We start from the raw sequence: 21,974 nt of genomic DNA, 5'->3' as shown, positions 1-21,974 counted from the left end.
GAGAGAGAGGCCTGTCTCTTGTTGAAAGGTGCTGTCAGAGCAGAGAGAGAGAGGCCTGTCTCTTGTTGAAAGGTGCTGTCAGAGCAGAGAGAGAGAGAACTGTCTCTTGTCGTAAGGTGCTGTCAGAGCAGAGAGAGAGAGGCCTGTCTCTTGTCGTAAGGTGCTGTCAGAGCAGAGAGAGAGAGGCCTGTCTCTTGTTGAAAGGTGCTGTCAGAGCAGAGAGAGAGAGGCCTGTCTCTTGTCATAAGGTGCTGTCAGAGCAGAGCGAGAGAGGCCTGTCTCTTGTTGAAAGGTGTTGTCAGAGCAGAGAGAGAGAGGCCTGTCTCTTGTTGAACGGTGTTGTCAGAGCAGAGAGAGAGAGGCCTGTCTCTTGTCGTAAGGTGCTGTCAGAGCAGAGAGAGAGAGGCCTGTCTCTTGTTGAACAGTGCTGTCAGAGCAGAGAGAGAGAGGCCTGTCTCTTGTCGTAAGGTGCTGTCAGAGCAGAGAGAGAGAGGCCTGTCTCTTGTTGAAAGGTGTTGTCAGAGCAGAGAGAGAGAGGCCTGTCTCTTGTTGAAAGGTGTTGTCAGAGCAGAGAGAGAGAGGCCTGTCTCTTGTCGTAAGGTGCTGTCAGAGCAGAGAGAGAGAGGCCTGTCTCTTGTTGAAAGGTGCTGTCAGAGCAGAGAGAGAGAGGCCTGTCTCTTGTCGAAAGGTGCTGTCAGAGCAGAGAGAGAGAGGCCTGTCTCTTGTTGAAAGGTGCTGTCAGAGCACAGAGAGAGAGAGGCCTGTCTCTTGTTGAACGGTGCTGTCAGAGCAGAGAGAGAGAGGCCTGTCTCTTGTTGAAAGGTGCTGTCAGAGCAGAGAGAGAGAGGCCTGTCTCTTGTCTTAAGGTGCTGTCAGAGCAGAGAGAGAGAGGCCTGTCTCTTGTTGAAAGGTGTTGTCAGAGCAGAGAGAGAGAGGCCTGTCTCTTGTCGTAAGGTTCTGTCAGAGCAGAGAGAGAGAGGCCTGTCTCTTGTTGAAAGGTGTTGTCAGAGCAGAGAGAGAGAGGCCTGTCTCTTGTTGAAAGGTGCTGTCAGAGCAGAGAGAGAGAGGCCTGTCTCTTGTTGAAAGGTGCTGTCAGAGCAGAGAGAGAGAGAACTGTCTCTTGTCGTAAGGTGCTGTCAGAGCAGAGAGAGAGAGGCCTGTCTCTTGTCGTAAGGTGCTGTCAGAGCAGAGAGAGAGAGGCCTGTCTCTTGTTGAAAGGTGTTGTCAGAGCAGAGAGAGAGAGGCCTATCTCTTGATGAAAGGTGCTGTCAGAGCAGAGAGAGAGAGGCCTGTCTCTTGTTGAAAGGTGCTGTCAGAGCAGAGAGAGAGAGAACTGTCTCTTGTCGTAAGGTGCTGTCAGAGCAGAGAGAGAGAGGCCTGTCTCTTGTTGAAAGGTGTTGTCAGAGCAGAGAGAGAGAGGCCTGTCTCTTGTTGAAAGGTGCTGTCAGAGCAGAGAGAGAGAGGCCTGTCTCTTGTTGAAAGGTGCTGTCAGAGCAGAGAGAGAGAGAACTGTCTCTTGTCGTAAGGTGCTGTCAGAGCAGAGAGAGAGAGGCCTGTCTCTTGTCGTAAGGTGCTGTCAGAGCAGAGAGAGAGAGGCCTGTCTCTTGTTGAAAGGTGCTGTCAGAGCAGAGCGAGAAAGGCCTGTCTCTTGTCGCAAGGTGCTGTCAGAGCAGAGAGAGAGAGGCCTGTCTTTTGTTGAAAGGTGCTGTCAGAGCAGAGAGAGAGAGGCCTGTCTCTTGTCGTAAGGTGCTGTCAGAGCAGAGAGAGAGAGGCCTGTCTCTTGTTGAAAGGTGTTGTCAGAGCAGAGAGAGAGAGGCCTGTCTCTTGTCGTAAGGTTCTGTCAGAGCAGAGAGAGAGAGGCCTGTCTCTTGTTGAAAGGTGTTGTCAGAGCAGAGAGAGAGAGGCCTGTCTCTTGTTGAAAGGTGCTGTCAGAGCAGAGAGAGAGAGGCCTGTCTCTTGTTGAAAGGTGCTGTCAGAGCAGAGAGAGAGAGAACTGTCTCTTGTCGTAAGGTGCTGTCAGAGCAGAGAGAGAGAGGCCTGTCTCTTGTCGTAAGGTGCTGTCAGAGCAGAGAGAGAGAGGCCTGTCTCTTGTTGAAAGGTGTTGTCAGAGCAGAGAGAGAGAGGCCTATCTCTTGATGAAAGGTGCTGTCAGAGCAGAGAGAGAGAGGCCTGTCTCTTGTTGAAAGGTGCTGTCAGAGCAGAGAGAGAGAGAACTGTCTCTTGTCGTAAGGTGCTGTCAGAGCAGAGAGAGAGAGGCCTGTCTCTTGTTGAAAGGTGTTGTCAGAGCAGAGAGAGAGAGGCCTGTCTCTTGTTGAAAGGTGCTGTCAGAGCAGAGAGAGAGAGGCCTGTCTCTTGTTGAAAGGTGCTGTCAGAGCAGAGAGAGAGAGAACTGTCTCTTGTCGTAAGGTGCTGTCAGAGCAGAGAGAGAGAGGCCTGTCTCTTGTCGTAAGGTGCTGTCAGAGCAGAGAGAGAGAGGCCTGTCTCTTGTTGAAAGGTGCTGTCAGAGCAGAGCGAGAAAGGCCTGTCTCTTGTCGCAAGGTGCTGTCAGAGCAGAGAGAGAGAGGCCTGTCTTTTGTTGAAAGGTGCTGTCAGAGCAGAGAGAGAGAGGCCTGTCTCTTGTCGTAAGGTGCTGTCAGAGCAGAGAGAGAGAGGCCTGTCTCTGATTTGTCCCTTCTGCTCCCAACCCTTCTCCACAGAGGGACAGTTTTGAGTTGCTGTGTAATAAACATCCCATCCCTACTATATATTATCCATACTATCTATCTATTCCACAGTTGGTGTGGCTAAGGCTAACTAAGGGTAAATAAGGCTAACTAAAGCTAGCTAAGGCTAACTAAGGGTAAATAAGGCTAACTAAAGCTAGCTAAGGCTAACTAAGGGTAAATAAGGCAAACTAAAGCTAGCTAAGGCTAACTAAGGCTAGCTAAGGCTAACTAAGGGTAAATAAGGCTAACTAAAGCTAGCTAAGGGTAACTAAGGGTAAATAAGGCTAACTAAAGCTAGCTAAGGCTAACTAAGGCTAGCTAAGGCTAACTAAGGCTAACTAAGGCTAGCTAAGGCTAACTAAGGGTAAATAAGGCTAACTAAAGCTAGCTAAGGCTAACTAAGGGTACATAAGGCTAACTAAAGCTAGCTAAGGCTAACTAAGGGTAAATAAGGCTAACTAAAGCTAGCTAAGGCTAACTAAGGCTAGCTAAGGCTAACTAAGGCTAACTAAGGCTAGCTAAGGCTATGTGGGCTCTTCCTGTGGCTGGTCACCTTGTCCCTGTTGTCCCTCATCATCAGGGGTCTCCCTGAGAGAGAGAGATGTATATTTTGTATATTATCTACCTCACTTGCTTTGGCAATGTTAACACATGTTTCCCATGCCAATAAAGCCCTTGAATTGAATTGAATTGAGAGAGAGAGAGACAGAGAGACAGAGAGGGAGAGAGACAGAGAGAGAGAGACAGAGAGACAGAGACAGAGAGAGACAGAGAGACAGAGACAGAGAGAGAGACAGAGAGAGACAGAGACAGCGAGACAGAGGTGCTGGGCTGTGGCTCTGTGGGAGCAGGGATTTGCAGTACAGTACTATGTTCTAGGGGGAGTCAGGCAGCACCAGCCAATCCAGGTCAGGAAGGTGTTCTGTGCTCCTGTGGAGTGGGGGAGCAGGGGAGCATGAGTGTGTAGGGGAGACAGCAGCCAGGCTGAGGTGCTGTAGCCGACTGTACTATGCTCTAGGGGGAGTCAGGCAGCCCTAGCCGAATGATCCAGGCGAGCGTTAACAGCATTAGTGCATAACTCCTTATGCCATCTGCTCCTGTTTGTCTGTCACACTTCTCATCAGCACACAGCCCCTCTCTACGATACTACAGGTCTCATCAGCACACAGCCCCTCTCTACGATGACTACAGGTCTCATCAGCACACAGCCCCTCTCTACGATGACTACAGGTCTCATCATCACACAGCCCCTCTCTACGATGACTACAGGTCTCATCATCACACAGCCCCTCTCTACGATGACTACAGGTCTCCTCTCTACGATGACTACAGGTCTCATCATCACACAGCCCCTCTCTACGATGACTACAGTTCTCCTCTCTACGATGACTACAGTTCTCCTCTCTACGATGACTACAGGTCTCCTCTCTACGATGACTACAGGTCTACTCTCTACGATGACTACAGGTCTCCTCTCTACGATGACTACAGGTCTCATCACCACACAGCTCCTCTCTACGATGACTACAGGTCTCCTCTCTATGATGACTACAGGTCTCCTCTCTACGATGACTACAGGTCTCCTCTCTACGATGACTACAGGTCCCCTCTCTACGATGACTACAGGTCTCCTCTCTACGATGATTACAGGTCCCCTCTCTATGATGAATACAGGTCTCCTCTCTACGATGACTACAGGTCTCCTCTCTACGATGACTACAGGTCTCATCATCACACAGCCCCTCTCTACAATGACTACAGGTCTCCTCTCTACGATGACTACAGGTCTCCTCTCTACGATGACTACAGGTCCCCTCTCTACGATGACTACAGGTCACCTCTCTACGATGACTACAGGTCCCCTCTCTATGATGACTACAGGTCTCCTCTCTACGATGACTACAGGTCTCATCACCACACAGCTCCTCTCTACGATGACTACAGGTCTCCTCTCTACGATGACTACAGGTCTCCTCTCTACGATTACTACAGGTCTCCTCTCTACAATGACTACAGGTCTCATCACCACACAGCTCCTCTCTACGATGACTACAGGTCTCCTCTCTACGATGACTACAGGTCCCCTCTCTACGATGACTACAGGGAGGGCTGCAGGGCCATGCTGCCGCTCTCTCGACTACACCCGTTAGCATGCCTTCCTGTGGAAACTAATGTTAGGAGAAAATGTAGAACCCTTCTGATTCCGCATATTGAAGAATAGATTCAGCAGATTGGAGTGTTATTGCTGCTGACGGTCTCTCCTGCTGGAGGAAAGAGAGAAACAGTTCTGCTCTGCACTTGACCCAGAAACGGTTTACCTCCTTCCTTTCCTCCTTCCTTACCTCCTTCCTTCCTCCTTCCTTCCTCCTTCCTTACCTCCTTCCTTACCTCCTTCCTTCCTCCTTCCTTCCTCCTTCGGTTTACCTCCTTCCTTACCTCCTTCCTTACCTCCTTCCTTCCTCCTTCCTTCCTCCTTCGGTTTACCTCCTTCCTTACCTCCTTCCTTACCTCCTTCCTTTCCTCCTTCCTTACCTCCTTCCTTCCTCCTTCCTTACCTCCTTCCTTACCTCCTTCCTTCCTCCTTCCTTACCTCCTTCCTTACCTCCTTCCTTCCTCCTTCGGTTTACCTCCTTCCTTCCTCCTTCCTTACCACCTTCCTTCCTCCTTCCTTCCTCCTTCCTTCCTCCTTCCTTCCTCCTTCGGTTTACCTCCTTCCTTACCTCCTTCCTTCCTCCTTCCTTACCTCCTTCCTTACCTCCTTCCTTCCTCCTTCCTTACCTCCTTCCTTACCTCCTTCCTTCCTCCTTCGGTTTACCTCCTTCCTTCCTCCTTCCTTACCTCCTTCCTTACCTCCTTCCTCCTTCCTTACCTCCTTCCTTACCTCCTTCCTTCCTCCTTCGGTTTACCTCCTTCCTTCCTCCTTCCTTACCTCCTTCCTTACCTCCTTCCTCCTTCCTTACCTCCTTCCTTACCTCCTTCCTTCCTCCTTCCTTCCTCCTTCCTTATCTCCTTCCTTACCTCCTTCCTTCCTCCTTCCTTCCTCCTTCGGTTTACCTCCTTCCTTCCTCCTTCGGTTTACCTCCTTCCTTCTACCTTCCTTACCTCCTTCCTTACCTCCTTCCTCCTTCCTTACCTCCTTCCTTACCTCCTTCCTTCCTCCTTCCTTACCTCCTTCCTTACCTCCTTCCTTCCTCCTTCGGTTTACCTTCTTCCTTCCTCCTTCCTTACCTCCTTCCTTACCTCCTTCCTCCTTCCTTACCTCCTTCCTTACCTCCTTCCTTCCTCCTTCCTTACCTCCTTCCTTACCTCCTTCCTTCCTCCTTCCTTCCTCCTTCGGTTTACCTCCTTCCTTACCTCCTTCCTTACCTCCTTCCTTCCTCCTTCCTACCTCCTTCGGTTTACCTCCTTCCTTACCTCCTTCCTTCCTCCTTCCTTACCTCCTTCCTTACCTCTTCCTTCCTCCTTCCTTACATCCTTCCTTACCTCATTCCTTACCTCCTTCCTTCCTCCTTCGGTTTACCTCCTTCCTTACCTCCTTCCTTCCTCCTTCCTTCCTCCTTCAGTTTACCTCCTTCCTTACCTCCTTCCTTCCTCCTTCCTTACCTCCTTCCTTCCTCCTTCCTTACCTCCTTCCTTACCTCCTTCCTTCCTCCTTCCTTCCTCCTTCGGTTTACCTCCTTCCTTACCTCCTTCCTTCCTCCTTCGGTTGACCTCCTTCCTTACCTCCTTCCTTCCTCTTTCCTTACCTCCTTCCTTCCTCCTTCCTTACCTCCTTCCTTCCTCCATCGATTTATCTCCTTCCTCACCTCCTTCCTTCCTCCTTCGTTTCACCTCCTTCCTGAATCCTGCATAGTCAGAGTACTGTTCTTCAGGCAGACAGACAGACAGGCTTGAAGGCCGACAGACAGGTAGACAGACAGACAAGCAGAGACAGACAGACAGACAGGTGGAGTGTGGGACTGTGAAGCGCCATCCTCTTGATTAATAGTGGCACAAGTGACAGGGTGACTCTAGGAAACCATCTCCCCAGCCGCCCTGCATGTTCATCCGCCCACACATCATCATACTAATTTAGCAGAGTTTTAAAATATAAAACCTTTATTAAATATGTACACCAGAACCTTCTATCCCCAGCCAGGATGGTGCCATTTGGCATTTGGGGTTTGTGTTGTGATGAAAGACGAGGAGCAAACAAACGCAGCTGGCTTGGAACGCATCCCTCTCCCTCTGCCTGTCGGTACGCTCCCCACAAAGCCGCTCGACATTTTCTGATATTTGCATCAAGCAAGGAGGTGTAGCTGACATCTCCAGTTGCACTGTCAGAGGCTTAGCTGGACTTATAGACAAGACAGGGAGAGAGAAGGGAGAGAGAGGTAGAGAGAAGGGAGAGAGAAGGGAGAGAGGGAGAGAGAAGGGCGAGAGAGGTAGAGAGAAGGGAGAGAGAGGTAGAGAGAGGGAGAGAGAGGTAGAGAGAAGGGAGAGAGAGGGAGAGAGAGGGAGAGAGAAGGGAGAGAGAAGGGAGAGAGAGGTAGAGAGAGGGAGAGAGAAGGGAGAGAGAGGTAGAGAGAAGGGAGAGAGAAGGGAGAGAGAGGGAGAGAGAAGGGAGAGAGAAGGGAGAGAGAGGGAGAGAGAAGGGAGAGAGAGGGAGAGAGAGGGAGAGAGAAGGGAGAGAGAGGGAGAGAGAAGGGAGAGAGAGGGAGAGAGAAGGGAGAGAGAGGTAGAGAGAAGGGAGAGAGAGGTAGAGAGAAAGGAGAGAGAGGTAGAGAGACGGGAGAAAGAAGGGAGAGAGAAGGGAGAGAGAGGTAGAGAGAAGGGGGAGAGAGGGAGAGAGAAGGGAGAGAGATGGAGAGAGAAGGGAGAGAGAGGGGGAGAGAAGGGAGAGAGAGGGAGAGAGAAGAGAGGTAGAATGACACCGTACGACGTAAAGAGAGAGTGACAGAGGAAAAGAAGAGAAGAGGGAGAAAAATAACTTGTGCCAAAATCTGAATTCCTGCTGGATCTAGAGGATCCGTCGGGGGAATTAGGAGCCCCACAATTAAACATATGGGTATTAAGATAATTGTCAGTTGTGTTGGCGGACATGATAGTAGACAGATGGATGGGAATCGCTGAGCTCCGCTGAGGAGAGAGAGGCTCCCTGGGAGAGAGAGCATTTTATATTTTACCTGCCTGAACGGATCTGAGCGGCTTCACTATTACTGCCATCCAGGTTTAGTTAGGACAGAGAGAGAAAGCGAGGGAGGAGAGAGGAGGAGGATAGAACATGGGGGTGTAGTAGTGTGTGTGTGTGGGGTGGGGGGGTGTAGATTGGGACCGGGTCCTCCCTCTCTGTGATGCACAGGGGGAGGCTGCCCTCTGCAGGTCAACAGCAGTAGTACACATCTGGGGAAGGAAGAGATGGAAGTAGGAACAGAGGGAAGGAGGAAGAGAGGTATGGAGGAAGAGAGGGAAGGAGGAAGTTAGGAAAGGAAGAGAGGGGGAAGGAGGTAGAGAGGGAGGGAGGAAGAGCGGGAAGGAGGAAAAGAGAGAAGGAGGTAGAGAGGGAAGGAAGAGAGAGGGAAGGAGGAAGAGAGAGAAGGGGGAAGAGAGGGAAGGAAGAGAAAAGGAAGGAGGAAGAGAGACAAGGAGGAAGAGATGGAAGGAGGAAGAGAGAGAAGGAGGAAGAGAGGGAAGGAAGAGAGAGGGAAGGAGGAAGAGAGAGAAGGGGGAAGAGAGGGAAGGAAGAGAAAAGGAAGGAGGAAGAGAGAGAAGGAGGAAGAGATGGAAGAAAGAGAAAAGGAAGGAGGAAGAGAGAGAAGGAGGAAGAGAGGGAAGGAAGAGAGGGAAGGAAAAGAGAGGGAAGGAGGAAGAGAAGGAAGGAGGAAGAGAGAGGGAAGGAGGAAGAGAGGGGAGGAAGAGAGAGGGAAGGAGGAAGAGAGAGAAGGAGGTAGATAGGGAAGGAGGTAGAGAGGGAAGGAGGAAGAGAGGGAAGGAAGAGAGAGGGAAGGAGGTAGAGAGAGAAGGAGGTAGATAGGGAAGGAAGAGAGAGGGAAGGAGGTAGATAGGGAAGGAGGAAGGGGAGTTTGCTGAAAGGGAGACTAGCTGATCACTTATAGAGAAAATCAAGGGGGAATGATATGGAGGATGTAGGAAACATTAAAGGGTTGTCACGATACCAGCATATGAATCATATTTATAACGTGTACTTATAGCTAGTCATATTATTCAATAAATGCATGAATCATGAGCTGCTGTTTGTGTTCAGGGGCCTTCGTCCGCATCGTGACGTGTGTTTGCGCCGTATCCCTCCTGAGGTTAACGTGTTTCCCCTTCTCTCTCTGGTTCCCTGCAGGTGGGCTCTCACAGGGAAGATGGTAGCGTGGCCATGCGTGGTAGCCATCCCATCAGACCCAACCAAGTGCCAGTCCCCCAGCTGCCCCAGCAGTCTGCCACGTCACCAGATCTCAACCAGACTGATACATACCGGGGTGAGTACCATACCGGGGGGGGGGGTTTGTGAAGGGCACGATGTGACACAGCAGGCAACTCTGTGGGCTATAAGGTCTCCTGCTGGTAACCTCTGTTCCCTGTCTGGTTATATAGACTAGGACCTTATAGAAGAGTAGCAACTAGCTCACGGAGACAAACAGACACAAATCAAATACAAAACCCACCCGTGTGAAGGTGGGCTCCACTCTGGTTGGCCCTGGAAACATGGCCCTGGAAACATGGCCCTGGAAACATGGAAACATGGCCCTGGAAACATGGAAACATGGCCCTGGAAACATGGCCCTGGAAACATGGAAACATGGCCCTGGAAACATGGAACATGGCCCTGGAAACATGGAAACATGGCCCTGGAAACATGGAAACATGGCCCTGGAAACATGGCCCTGGAAACATGGAAACATGGCCCTGGAAGCATGGCCCTGGAAACATGGAAACATGGAAACATGGCCCTGGAAACATGGAAACATGGAAACATGGCCCTGGAAACATGGCCCTGGAAACATGGAAACATGGCCCTGGAAACATGGAAACATGGCCCTGGAAACATGGAACATGGCCCTGGAAACATGGAAACATGGCCCTGGAAACATGGAAACATGGCCCTGGAAACATGGCCCTGGAAACATGGAAACATGGCCCTGGAAGCATGGCCCTGGAAACATGGAAACATGGAAACATGGCCCTGGAAACATGGAAACATGGCCCTGGAAACATGGCCCTGGAAACATGGCCCTGGAAACATGGAAACATGGAAACATGGCCCTTGAAACATGGCCCTGGAAACATGGAAACATGGAAACATGGCCATGGAAACATGGAAACATGGCCCTGGAAACATGGAAACATGGAAACATGGCCCTGGAAACATGGAAACATGGAAACATGGCCCTGGAAACATGGCCTTGGAAACATGGCCCTGGAAACATGGAAACATGGAAACATGGCCCTGGAAACATGGAAACATGGCCCTGGAAACATGGAAACATGGAAACATGGCCCTGGAAACCTGGCCCTGGAAACATGGCCCTGGAAACATGGAAACATGGAAACATGGCCCTGGAAACATGGCCCTGGAAACATGGAAACATGGAAACATGGCCATGGAAACATGGAAACATGGAAACATGGCCCTGGAAACATGGAAACATGGAAACATGGCCCTGGAAACATGGAAACATGGAAACATGGCCCTGGAAACATGGCCTTGGAAACATGGAAACATGGAAACATGGCCCTGGAAACATGGAAACATGGAAACATGGCCCTGGAAACATGGAAAGATGGAAACATGGCAACATGGAAACATGGCCCTGGAAACCTGGCCCTGGAAACATGGAAACATGGAAACATGGCCCTGGAAACATGGAAAGATGGAAACATGGCCCTGGAAACATGGAAACATGGAAACATGGCCCTGGAAACATGGAAACATGGAAACATGGCCATGGAAACATGGAAACATGGAAACATGGCCCTGGAAACATGGAAAGATGGAAACATGGCCCTGGAAACATGGAAACATGGTAACATGGCCCTGGAAACATGGAAACATTTCCCTGGAAACATGGAAACATGGAAACATGGCCCTGGAAACATGGAAACATGGAAACATGGCCCTGGAAACATGGCCCTGGAAACATGGAAACATGGAAACATGGCCCTGGAAACATGGAAACATGGCCCTTGAAACATGGAAACATGGCCCTGGAAACATGGAAACATGGCCCTGGAAACATAGAAACATGGCCCTGGAAACATGGAAACATGGAAACATGGAAACATGGCCCTGGAAACATGGAAACATGGCCCTGGAAACATGGAAACATGGCCCTGGAAACATGGAAACATGGCCCTGGAAACATGGAAACATGGCCCTGGAAACATGGAAACATGGCCCTGGAAACATGGAAACATGGAAACATGGCCCTGGAAACATGGCCCTGGAAACATGGCCCTGGAAACATGGCCCTGGAAACATGGCCCTGGAAACATGGAAACATGAAAACATGGCCATGGAAACATGGAAACATGGAAACATGGCCCTGGAAACATGGAAACATGGCCCTGGAAAACATGGAAACATGGAAACATGGCCCTGGAAACATGGCCCTGGAAACATGGCCCTGGAAACATGGAAACATGGCCCTGGAAACATGGAAACATGGCCCTGGAAACATGGAAACATGGACACATGGCCCTGGAAACATGGAAACATGGCCCTGGAAACATGGAAACATGGCCCTGGAAACATGGAAACATGGAAACATGGCCCTGGAAACATGGAAACATGGAAACATGGCCCTGGAAACATGGAAACATGGAAACATGGCCATGGAAACATGGAAACATGGCCCTGGAAACATGGCCCTGGAAACATGGCCCTGGAAACATGGAAACAGGCCCTGGAAACATGGTCCTGGAAACATGGCCCTGGAAACATGGCCCTGGAAACATGGAAACATGGAAACATGGCCCTGGAAACATGGAAACATGGAAACATGGCCCTGGAAACCTGGCCCTGGAAACATGGAAACATGGAAACATGGCCCTGGAAACATGGAAACATGGCCCTGGAAACATGGAAACATTTAAACATGGCCCTGGAAACATGGAAACATGGAAACATGGCCCTGGAAACATGGAAACATGGAAACATGGCCCTGGAAACATTAAAACATGGAAACATGGCCCTGGAAACATGGCCCTGGAAACATGGCCCTGGAAACATGGCCCTGGAAACATGGCCCTGGAAACATGGCCCTGGAAACATGGAAACATGGAAACATGGCCCTGGAAACATGGCCCTGGAAACATGGAAACATGGAAACATGGCCCTGGAAACATGGAAGCATGGCCCTGGAAACATGGAAACATGGCCCTGGAAACATGGAAACATGGCCCTGGAAACATGGAAACATGGAAACATGGAAACATTGCCCTGGAAACATGGAAACATGGAAACATGGCCCTGGAAACATGGAAACATGGCCCTGGAAACATGGAAACATGGCCCTGGAAACATGGAAACATGGCCCTGGAAACATGGCCCTGGAATCATGGCCCTGGAAACATGGCCCTGGAAACATGGAAACATGGCCCTGGAAACATGGCCATGGAAACCTGGAAACATGGAAACATGGCCCTGGAAACCTGGAAACATGGCCCTGGAAACATGGAAACATGGAAACATGGCCCTGGAAACATGGAAACATGGCCCTGGAAACATGGAAACATGGCCTTGGAAACAAGGAAACATGGCCCCAGAAACATGGCCCTGGAAACATGGCCCTGGAAACATGGAAACATGGCCCTGGAAACATGGACCTGGAAACATGGAAACATGGCCCTGGAAACATGGCCCTGGAAACCTGGAAACATGGCCCTGGAAACATGGAAACATGGCCCTGGAAACATGACCCTGGAAACATGGAAACATGGCCCTGGAAACATGTTCCTGGAAGCATGGCCCTGGAAACATGGCCCTGGAAACATGTTCCTGGAAACATGGCCCTGGAAACCTGGAAACATGGCCCTGGAAACATGGCCCTGGAAACATGGCCCTGGAAACATCAAATATGATCAGCTTTTCAAACAGGATTTGTTCCAAACTGTTTTTGTTACTGTTGGGAAATATCCATTAGCAAATTATAGTATAATTATTTTTGGGGTGAAAAACAAACATTTGAATATAATAAATATATTTTTTAATGGTCAATTATCACATACACTCATAACCATATTTTATCGACAGTAAAATCAGTGCAATTGGCAGAGTCCACAATTGAATGTGTGAGTAATTATGATTTAACAGAGAAAACAGTTTATTTCAAATATGAATATGTAAAAGGAAATTGTATATGACCGATGCTGTGAAGCAAATTAGCCCTGAGGCCTGTCTACAGACTGGAAATGACTTCCTTGGCAACGTATCGTCCTGAGGCCCTCGCCAACTGCACACACACACACACACACACACACACACACACACACACACACACACACACACACAAACACACACACACACACACACACACTACAGAGACAGACACACACACACTACAGAGACACACACACACTACAGAGACAGACACACACACTACAGAGACAGACACACACACACACACACAACACACACACACACACACACACACACACACACACACACACACTCTACAGAGACAGACACACACACACACGACAGAGACAGACACACACACTACAGAGACAGACACACTACAGACACACACACTACAGAGACAGACACACTACAGACACACACACTACAGAGACAGACACACTACAGACACACACACTACAGAGACACACACACTACAGAGACAGACACACACACACACACACTACAGAGACAGACAAACACACTACAGAGACACACACACTACAGATACACACACACACACACACACACTACAGAGACAGACACACACATTACAGAGACAGACACACACACTACATAGACAGACACAATACAGAGAGACACACACACACTACAGAGACAGACACACACTACAGAGACACACACACACACACACTACAGAGACAGACACACTACAGAGGGACACACACTACAGAGATTGACACACACACTACAGAGACACACACACTACAGAGACAGACACACTACAGAGACACACACACACTACAGAGACAGACACACTACAGAGACAGACACACACACTATAGTGACAGCTGAGAGTAGAACTATAGATAATGTGTACTAAAGCTTCCCAGTGTATGTTAGAGTGTTGCATCAGGATGTGTCTTCTCTGAGTCTGATTCATTACGTTGGTCTCCTTCCCTCTGGCTGCAGAGGACTAGTAGCTACTAAATACGGTGTTGTACCTTGTCTGTATCCCGTTTTGCCCTGGACAAAAATACGGATTTTTTTTTACTGTCTATTTCCCGTATATTTCCTGTGCTGAGTCCTCCACTCCACTTCCAACGTAGCTGCTGTGCTGAGTCCTCCACTCCACTTCCAACGTAGCTGCTGTGCTGAGTCCTCCACTCCACTTCCAACGTAGCTGCTGTGCTGAGTCCTCCAATCCACTCCCAACGTAGCTGCTGTGCTGAGTCCTCCACTCCACTTCCAACGTAGCTGCTGTGCTGATTCCTCCACTCCACTTCCAACATAGCTGCTGTGCTGAGTCCTCCACTCCACTTCCAACGTAGCTGCTGAGCTGAGTCCCCCACTCCACTTCCAACGTAGCTGCTGTGCTGAGTCCCCCACTCCACTTCCAACGTAGCTGCTGTGCTGAGTCCTCCACTCCACTTCCAACGTTGCTGCTGCGCTGAGTCCCCCACTCCACTTCCAACGTTGCTGCTGTGCTGAGTCCCCCACTCCACTTCCAACGTAGCTGCTGTGCTGAGTCCTCCACTCCACTTCCAACGTAGCTGCTGAGCTGAGTCCTCCACTCCACTTCCAACGTAGCTGCTGTGCTGAGTCCTCCACTCCACTTCCAACGTAGCTGCTGTGCTGAGTCCTCCACTCCACTTCCAACGTAGCTGCTGTGCTGAGTCCTCCACTCCACTTCCAACGTAGCTGCTGTGCTGAGTCCCCCACTCCACTTCCAACGTAGCTGCTGTGCTGAGTCCCCCACTCCACTTCCAACGTAGCTGCTGAGCTGAGTCCCCCACTCCACTTCCAACGTAGCTGCTGTGCTGAGTCCTCCACTCCACTTCCAACGTAGCTGCTGTGCTGAGTCCTCCACTCCACTTCCAATGTAGCTGCTGTGCTGAGTCCTCCACTCCACTTCCAACGTAGCTGCTGTGCTGTGTCCCCCACTCCACTTCCAACGTAGCTGCTGAGCTGAGTCCTCCACTCCACTTCCAACGTAGCTGCTGTGCTGAGTCCTCCACTCCACTTCCAACGTAGCTGCTGTGCTGAGTCCTCCACTCCACTTCCAATGTAGCTGCTGTGCTGAGTCCTCCACTCCACTTCCAACGTAGCTGCTGTGCTGAGTCCCCCACTCCACTTCCAACGTAGCTGCTGTGCTGAGTCCTCCACTCCACTTCCAACGTTGCTGCTGTGCTGAGTCCCCCACTCCACTTCCAACGTAGCTGCTGTGCTGAGTCCTCCACTCCACTTCCAACGTTGCTGCTGTGCTGAGTCCCCCACTCGACTTCCAACGTTGCTGCTGTGCTGAGTCCCCCACTCCACTTCCAACGTAGCTGCTGTGCTTCGCTGCCGCTCTCCCCTCCTTTTTCTGGTCACTGGTGTAGTCTAGAAACTTCTGGTTGTACAAACAACTGAGTCAGATACAGAGAGTCAGACACAGAGAGTCAGATACAGAGAGTCAGATACAGAGAGTCAGACACAGAGAGTCAGACACAGAGAGTCAGATACAGAGAGTCAGATACAGAGAGTCAGATAGGCTGGCAGCAGGCTGGCAGCAGCCTGACGGCCATTTTGTTTATTTTCTTCTCTGTGATTGAGCCATTGAGGGCATTTTGAGGAAGTCTGCGAGATGAGGGGCCTCTTTTGTGAAAGTGTGTGTGTGTGTGTGTGTGTGTGTGTGTGTGTGTGTGTGTGTGTTGTGAGACAGTGTGGGAACAGTGTTTTATGTTGACAGGGATGTTGGCACAGGCCCATGGAATGACGTCAAACAAACAGAGAGCTATATACTCCATCTGGATAGTGATAGGGGAGAGGAGGTGGGAAGAGAGGGGGAGAGGAGGGGGGAGGGGGAATGGGAGAGGAGGAGGAAAGGGGAGAAGAGGGGGAGTGAAGGGGGATGCAGGGGAGAGGACGGAGGGGAGAGGAGGGAAGAGGGGAAAAGGGAGAGGAGGGGGAGTAAAGGGGGAGGCAGGGGAGAGGAGGGAGGAGGGGGAATGGGAGAGGAGGGGGAGTAAAGGGGGAGGCAGGGGAGAGGAGGGGGGAAGGGAGAGGAGGGGGAGTAAAGGGGGAGGCAGGGGAGAGGAGGGAGGGGGAGAGGAGGGAGGAGGGGAAAGGGGAGAGGAGGGGGGAGTAAAGGGGGAGGCGGGGGAGAGGAGAGGAGGGGGAGATGGGGGGGAGGAGGAGGAGGAGGAGGGAGAAAGGGCAGGGGGGGGGGCACTGTGAGACCATACAGTCAAACCCCTTTTTTGTCTCCAGAGCAGACACTCCCTCAGTCTCCCCCTCCCCCTCTCTTCCCTCCTCCTCCCCCCTCCCGTGATAACCGGATGAGTGTGCCTGGTAGACACTGTTTTCAGAGAGGCAGGCATGCCAAACACACACACACATTAGTCCTTACTCTTTCGGGGTTTTGCACCAATGTTGTTTTTATTTTCCAGTCATATTTCTCTCTCCTTTCTGATGATTTAAGAGATAAAAGCAGTGCCTATCTGGCACTAAAATAAACTCACTTTGACTATGTCCTTCAAATGACCATCAGAATATTTTCTAAACTTTTAAGACGCCTATAATCCGTGACTGGATCTTTTATGTCTGAGCCTCCGTCTCCATGAGTGCCCAAGTTCTTGTAGTATCTCGTAGGAAATTGGGACTTAACACATTTTGTCATGCCAAAACCGGATTAGAAACCAGCAGTTAAATCAAAAGTATAAGATTCACAATGTCACTAAGAATAAAACAAACAACCAAAACATCAATAGCCACTACAGTGTCAAAACATAATTGTGTCATGAGTACCATTTGCAAGATTTTGTGGACCCAAGACTATGGTGTATCGACATTAGCTAGCTAGCTAACTTTAGCATTCTAGCAACGCTAGCCAGCATAGGCTGCTACATGATAATCAGTTTGTGTTAGCTACCTAGCTAGCCAGCCTAGCTAGCTCTAGTCCAATGGAAACCGATGCAGCCCTGTTGGCTACGTGGCTAGCTAGATGACTAGTGGTGAAAGTGAGGTCCCTATGAGATTCAAGGCTTAATAAGTGTCATCGTGCAGAAATATCAAAAACAAATAACTGTTTAATGAGCTAGCTAAGTTAGCTAACAAGATAGCTATGAAAGTTACCAGTGTGCATGCACAAATACATGATGACACATTGTATCGAAGTCAGGAAGGCATGCAGAATGCACTGTCTCTCTAGTACTGGACTGAACTGCCCTAGCTAGCTAGCTAGCTAGTAGAGAAGGTACACAAACAGCGGTACAAATATGCACAGCTCCATACAATTATATTGTTCTAGTCGATGACAAGACATGTTGCAAAGTAAATATCGTGTTCAAATATATCTCATTGCATTGCATGCTAGTGCATAAAATCTCCAGTTGTTTTTTTTATTGTTGCGTAGGACAGGAGCCGCACCCAACATCAAGCTTATGAAAGGGAAACATCGCTAGCTAATTTAGGGCGGCAGGTAGACTAGCTAATTTAGGGCGGCAGGTAGCCTAGCTAATTTAGGGCGGCAGGTAGCCTAGCTCATTTAGGGCGGCAGGTAGCCTAGCGGTTAAGAGTGTTTCGGTCATTAATCAAAAGGTTGCTGGTTCAAATCCCTCAGCCGACTAGGTGAAAAATCTGTTGATGTGCCCTTAATCGTAATCGCTCTGACACGGATCACACAACCTGAGGATGAGAGCGTCGACTAAAAGTACAAATGGATACACATTTATGATAGCTAGTGTGATGAAACCCGGTGACCACTACATGTCCTCGTATTCCCATGTTTGGATCAAATGCACTTGATTTGTCATCCGTACTGTGTGAATGACAAGCCCATTCAATCTATTTTTGGGGTGTCTATATTCATTGTTTATACTCAGCATGTAGGAACCTACGTACTGTAGATCGTTTGTATTCATGATGGATTGAGTGTGAGCTTCGTTTCATCTTTTAAAGTGTAAGAAGGCATTTGATATCTCAAAGTATGCAGTATTTCCATTTCTTAGTGCCGAACAATTAACCGATTATTCTTAATTTTTTTCCCCCTTTTTTAAACAACTAATTGACGTACTTCGGTTCAATTATTTGAATTCTATTGAGTTTTCTTCTGTGCATTCAATGTGCATATTTCACAGTTTCTCTAGAGATAAATCAGATCCAGCCTTAACTGTGTAATGTAGTAGGGAGTTGTAGTTTCTCTTGAGATAAATCAGATCCAGTCTGAACTGTGTGATGTAGTAGGGAGTTGCAGTTTCTCTTGAGATAAATCCGTTCCAGCCTTGAACTGTGTGATGTAGTAGGGAGTAGAGGTCGACCGATTAATCGGAATGGCCGATTAATTAGGGCCGATTTCAAGTTTTCGTAACAATCGGAAATCTGTATTTTTGGGCGCTGATTTTTTTATGTAATGTAACACCTGTAATAATAACATAATAACTGTAATAATAACATACAAACTGTAATAATAACGTAATAACTGTAATAATAATGTAACAACTGTAATAATAACATAATAACTGTAATAATAACATACAAACTGTAATAATAACGTAATAACTGTAATAATAATGTAACAACTGTAATAATAACATAATAACTGTAATAATAACATACAAACTGTAATAATAACGTAATAACTGTAATAATAACGTAATAACTGTAATAATAATGTAACAACTGTAATAATAACGTAATAACTGTTATATTAACGTAATAACTGTTATATTAACGTAATAACTGTAATAATAACATAATATACCTTATTGTTAGAAAAGCTGCCGGTTAATGAAAGTAGGTGTGTTGAAAGCTGCCAAGTGTTTACAGAAGAACAAACTGAATGGCGGGGCTGCTGTTTGGCAAAGAAAATGAAAAGTAATGAAGGTCTCTGTCTCCTCTCTCTCCCTCCCCCCTTTCTTCCTCCTCTCCGCCCATCCTCTCCTGCTCTCCATCCCCCCTCTCCTCCACTCTCTCCTCCCCTCTCCCCAGCTCTCTCCAGTGGTCTCCAGGGCCAGAGTGCCTCGTCCGTCTCGTCAGAGATCAAGTCGGAGGATGAGGGGGATGAGAACCTACAGGATGCCAGGTCTATGGAGACCAAGAAGGAGGAGCCTGACAACAAGGACCTCAAGTCTATTGATAGGTCAAGATCTAGATCACATCTATTGATAGGTTAAAATCTAGGTAGCCATGTCCACAGTGTTCACTTCATTTAAATACCGCTTACAACGAAATTTGATGAAGTGAACAGTGTGATTTTTATTAAGTGAACAGTGTGATTTGAGGGACAGCTAAATTAATTAATAAACAACGACTAGAAAAACAAAAAACTTGGATAACCCACAAAGTGAAATACATTCTCAAATAACTATCTGCAACATTGTTCTGCAACTACATAGACTTTATGACAGTAAAATACAAAGACAGATTTTTAAATTTGCCAAAAAACCTTTCCAACACTTTGGTTGAATGCACACATACTTTAATAACAAATGAATCAAATCAATCATTCATAGTTTTCTCCGAAGTTCTTCTCCTTTGGGTAATTCCAGACTTGTCAACAGACTTGAGCCGTGTTTTAGCTGTTTCTCACACACCAGAGAAGGCCCCCACTTCCTCATTCCCAAGATGCACCATCCAGGATAAACGCTGTGACATGACTGCGTTTATAGCCCCCTTCCGCCTGGAATGATACAATCAGAGTTTTTCAGACCCCAACCCCAGATGATCATGATGATGAAACAACTATTGGTATTGGTATCCTGCAGTACTACAGTTGGTATCCTGCAGTACTACAGTTGGTATCCTGCAGTACTACAGTTGGTATTCTGTAGTACTACAGTTGGTATCCTGCAGTACTACAGTTGGTATCCTGCAGTACTACAGTTGGTATTCTGTAGTACTACAGTTGGTATTCTGTAGTACTACAGTTGGTATCCTGCAGTACTACAGTTGGTATCCTGCAGTACTACAGTTGGTATTCTGCAGTACTACAGTTGGTATCCTGCAGTACTACAGTTGGTATCCTGCAGTACTACAGTTGGTATTCTGTAGTACTACAGTTGGTATCCTGCAGTACTACAGTTGGTATCCTGCAGTACTACAGTTGGTATCCTGCAGTACTACAGTTGGTATCCTGCAGTACTACAGTTGGTATCCTGCAGTACTACAGTTGGTATCCTGCAGTACTACAGTTGGTATCCTGCAGTACTACAGTGGGTATCCTGTAGTACTACAGTTGGTATCCTGCAGTACTACAGTTGGTATCCTGCAGTACTACAGTTGGTATCCTGCAGTACTACAGTTGGTATCCTGCAGTACTACAGTTGGTATCCTGCAGTACTACAGTTGGTATTCTGCAGTACTACAGTTGGTATCCTGCAGTACTACAGTTGGTATCCTGCAGTACTACAGTTGGTATCCTGCAGTACTACAGTTGGTATCCTGCAGTACTACAGTTGGTATCCTGCAGTACTACAGTTGGTATTCTGCAGTACTACAGTTGGTATCCTGCAGTACTACAGTTAGTATCCTGCAGTACTACAGTTAGTATCCTGCAGTACTGCAGTTGGTATCCTGCAGTACTACAGTTGCATTGAACAATTGAAAATAGAAAATTCATTGTTTTCAGGTTACATCACCATCTACATATATATCTATACAGTATAGTATACAGTATGGTCAGCTGTACAGATAAATGGATAGGCATCACAACTCCTATAAACAGAGATTCAGACTGAACCTAGCTTTATCCATTGTGCTGGCATTTCAAAATGGTTAAGCGTGGGTAAGCGTTGGTTTAGCTGGTGCTGATCAGTCCCCTATCGGTCCCACAGCAACGCGGATGACGAGGACTTGTCTCCGGAGCAGAAGATCGAACGAGAGAAGGAACGCAGGATGGCCAACAACGCCCGGGAACGGCTGCGTGTCCGAGACATCAACGAGGCTTTCAAGGAGCTGGGGCGCATGGTGCAGCTGCACCTGAAGAGTGACAAGCCACAGACCAAACTGCTCATACTGCATCAGGCCGTGGCCGTCATACTGAGTCTGGAGCAGCAAGTCAGAGGCAAGGGACCTGACACACATATATATATACCTATAGGGACCTGACACAAACATATATATATATATATACATATATAGGGACCTGACACACACAGGGAGACAGACACTTAGAGACGGACACACACAAACAGACACACACAGACAGACATACAGAGACATATATAGACACAGAGACATATATAGACACAGAGACATATATAGACACATGGAGACATATATAGACACACAGAGACATATATAGACACATAGAGACATATATAGACACACAGAGACATATATAGACACACAGAGACATATATAGACACACAGAGACATATATAGACACATAGAGACATATATAGAGACATAGAGACATATGTAGACACATAGACATATATAGACACACAGAGACATTTATAGACACATGGAGACATATATAGACACACAGAGACATATATAGACACACAGAGACATATATATACACACAGAGACATATATAGACACACAGAGACATATATAGACACACAGAGACATATATAGACACACAGAGACATATATAGACACATAGAGACATATATAGAGACATAGAGACATATGTAGACACATAGACATATATAGACACACAGAGACATATATAGACACAGATACATATATAGACACACAGAGACATTTATAGACACACAGAGACATATATAGACACATAGAGACATATATAGACACATAAAGACATATATAGACACACAGAGACATATATAGACACACAGAGACATATATAGACACACAGAGACATATATAGACACACAGAGACATATATAGACACACAGAGACATATATAGATACACAGAGACATATATAGACACACAGAGACATATATAGACACACAGAGACACACAGAGACATAT

General features: G+C 47.9%; 1 protein-coding gene across 8 annotated transcripts in view; it reads left to right on the top strand.

Annotated features, from left to right (window-relative positions):
- Nucleotides 1–21,974, top strand: part of LOC139408269 (transcription factor 4-like) — a 397,078-nt gene that overhangs the window by 370,797 nt on the left and 4,307 nt on the right. For all 8 annotated transcript variants that reach the window (XM_071151957.1, XM_071151961.1, XM_071151958.1 and 5 more), the window contains 3 exons: nucleotides 9,037–9,172; nucleotides 19,021–19,171; nucleotides 20,865–21,094. In XM_071151957.1, coding sequence (XP_071008058.1) covers nucleotides 9,037–9,172; nucleotides 19,021–19,171; nucleotides 20,865–21,094 — 517 coding nt within the window. The remainder of the gene's footprint in view (nucleotides 1–9,036; nucleotides 9,173–19,020; nucleotides 19,172–20,864; nucleotides 21,095–21,974) is intronic.

The sequence above is a fragment of the Oncorhynchus clarkii genome, chromosome 5, assembly GCF_045791955.1.
Source record: "Oncorhynchus clarkii lewisi isolate Uvic-CL-2024 chromosome 5, UVic_Ocla_1.0, whole genome shotgun sequence".
Classification (NCBI taxonomy): Eukaryota; Metazoa; Chordata; class Actinopteri; order Salmoniformes; family Salmonidae; genus Oncorhynchus; species Oncorhynchus clarkii.
Note: the sequence above shows the minus strand (reverse complement) of the source record. Positions and strands in the feature narration are given on the sequence as shown.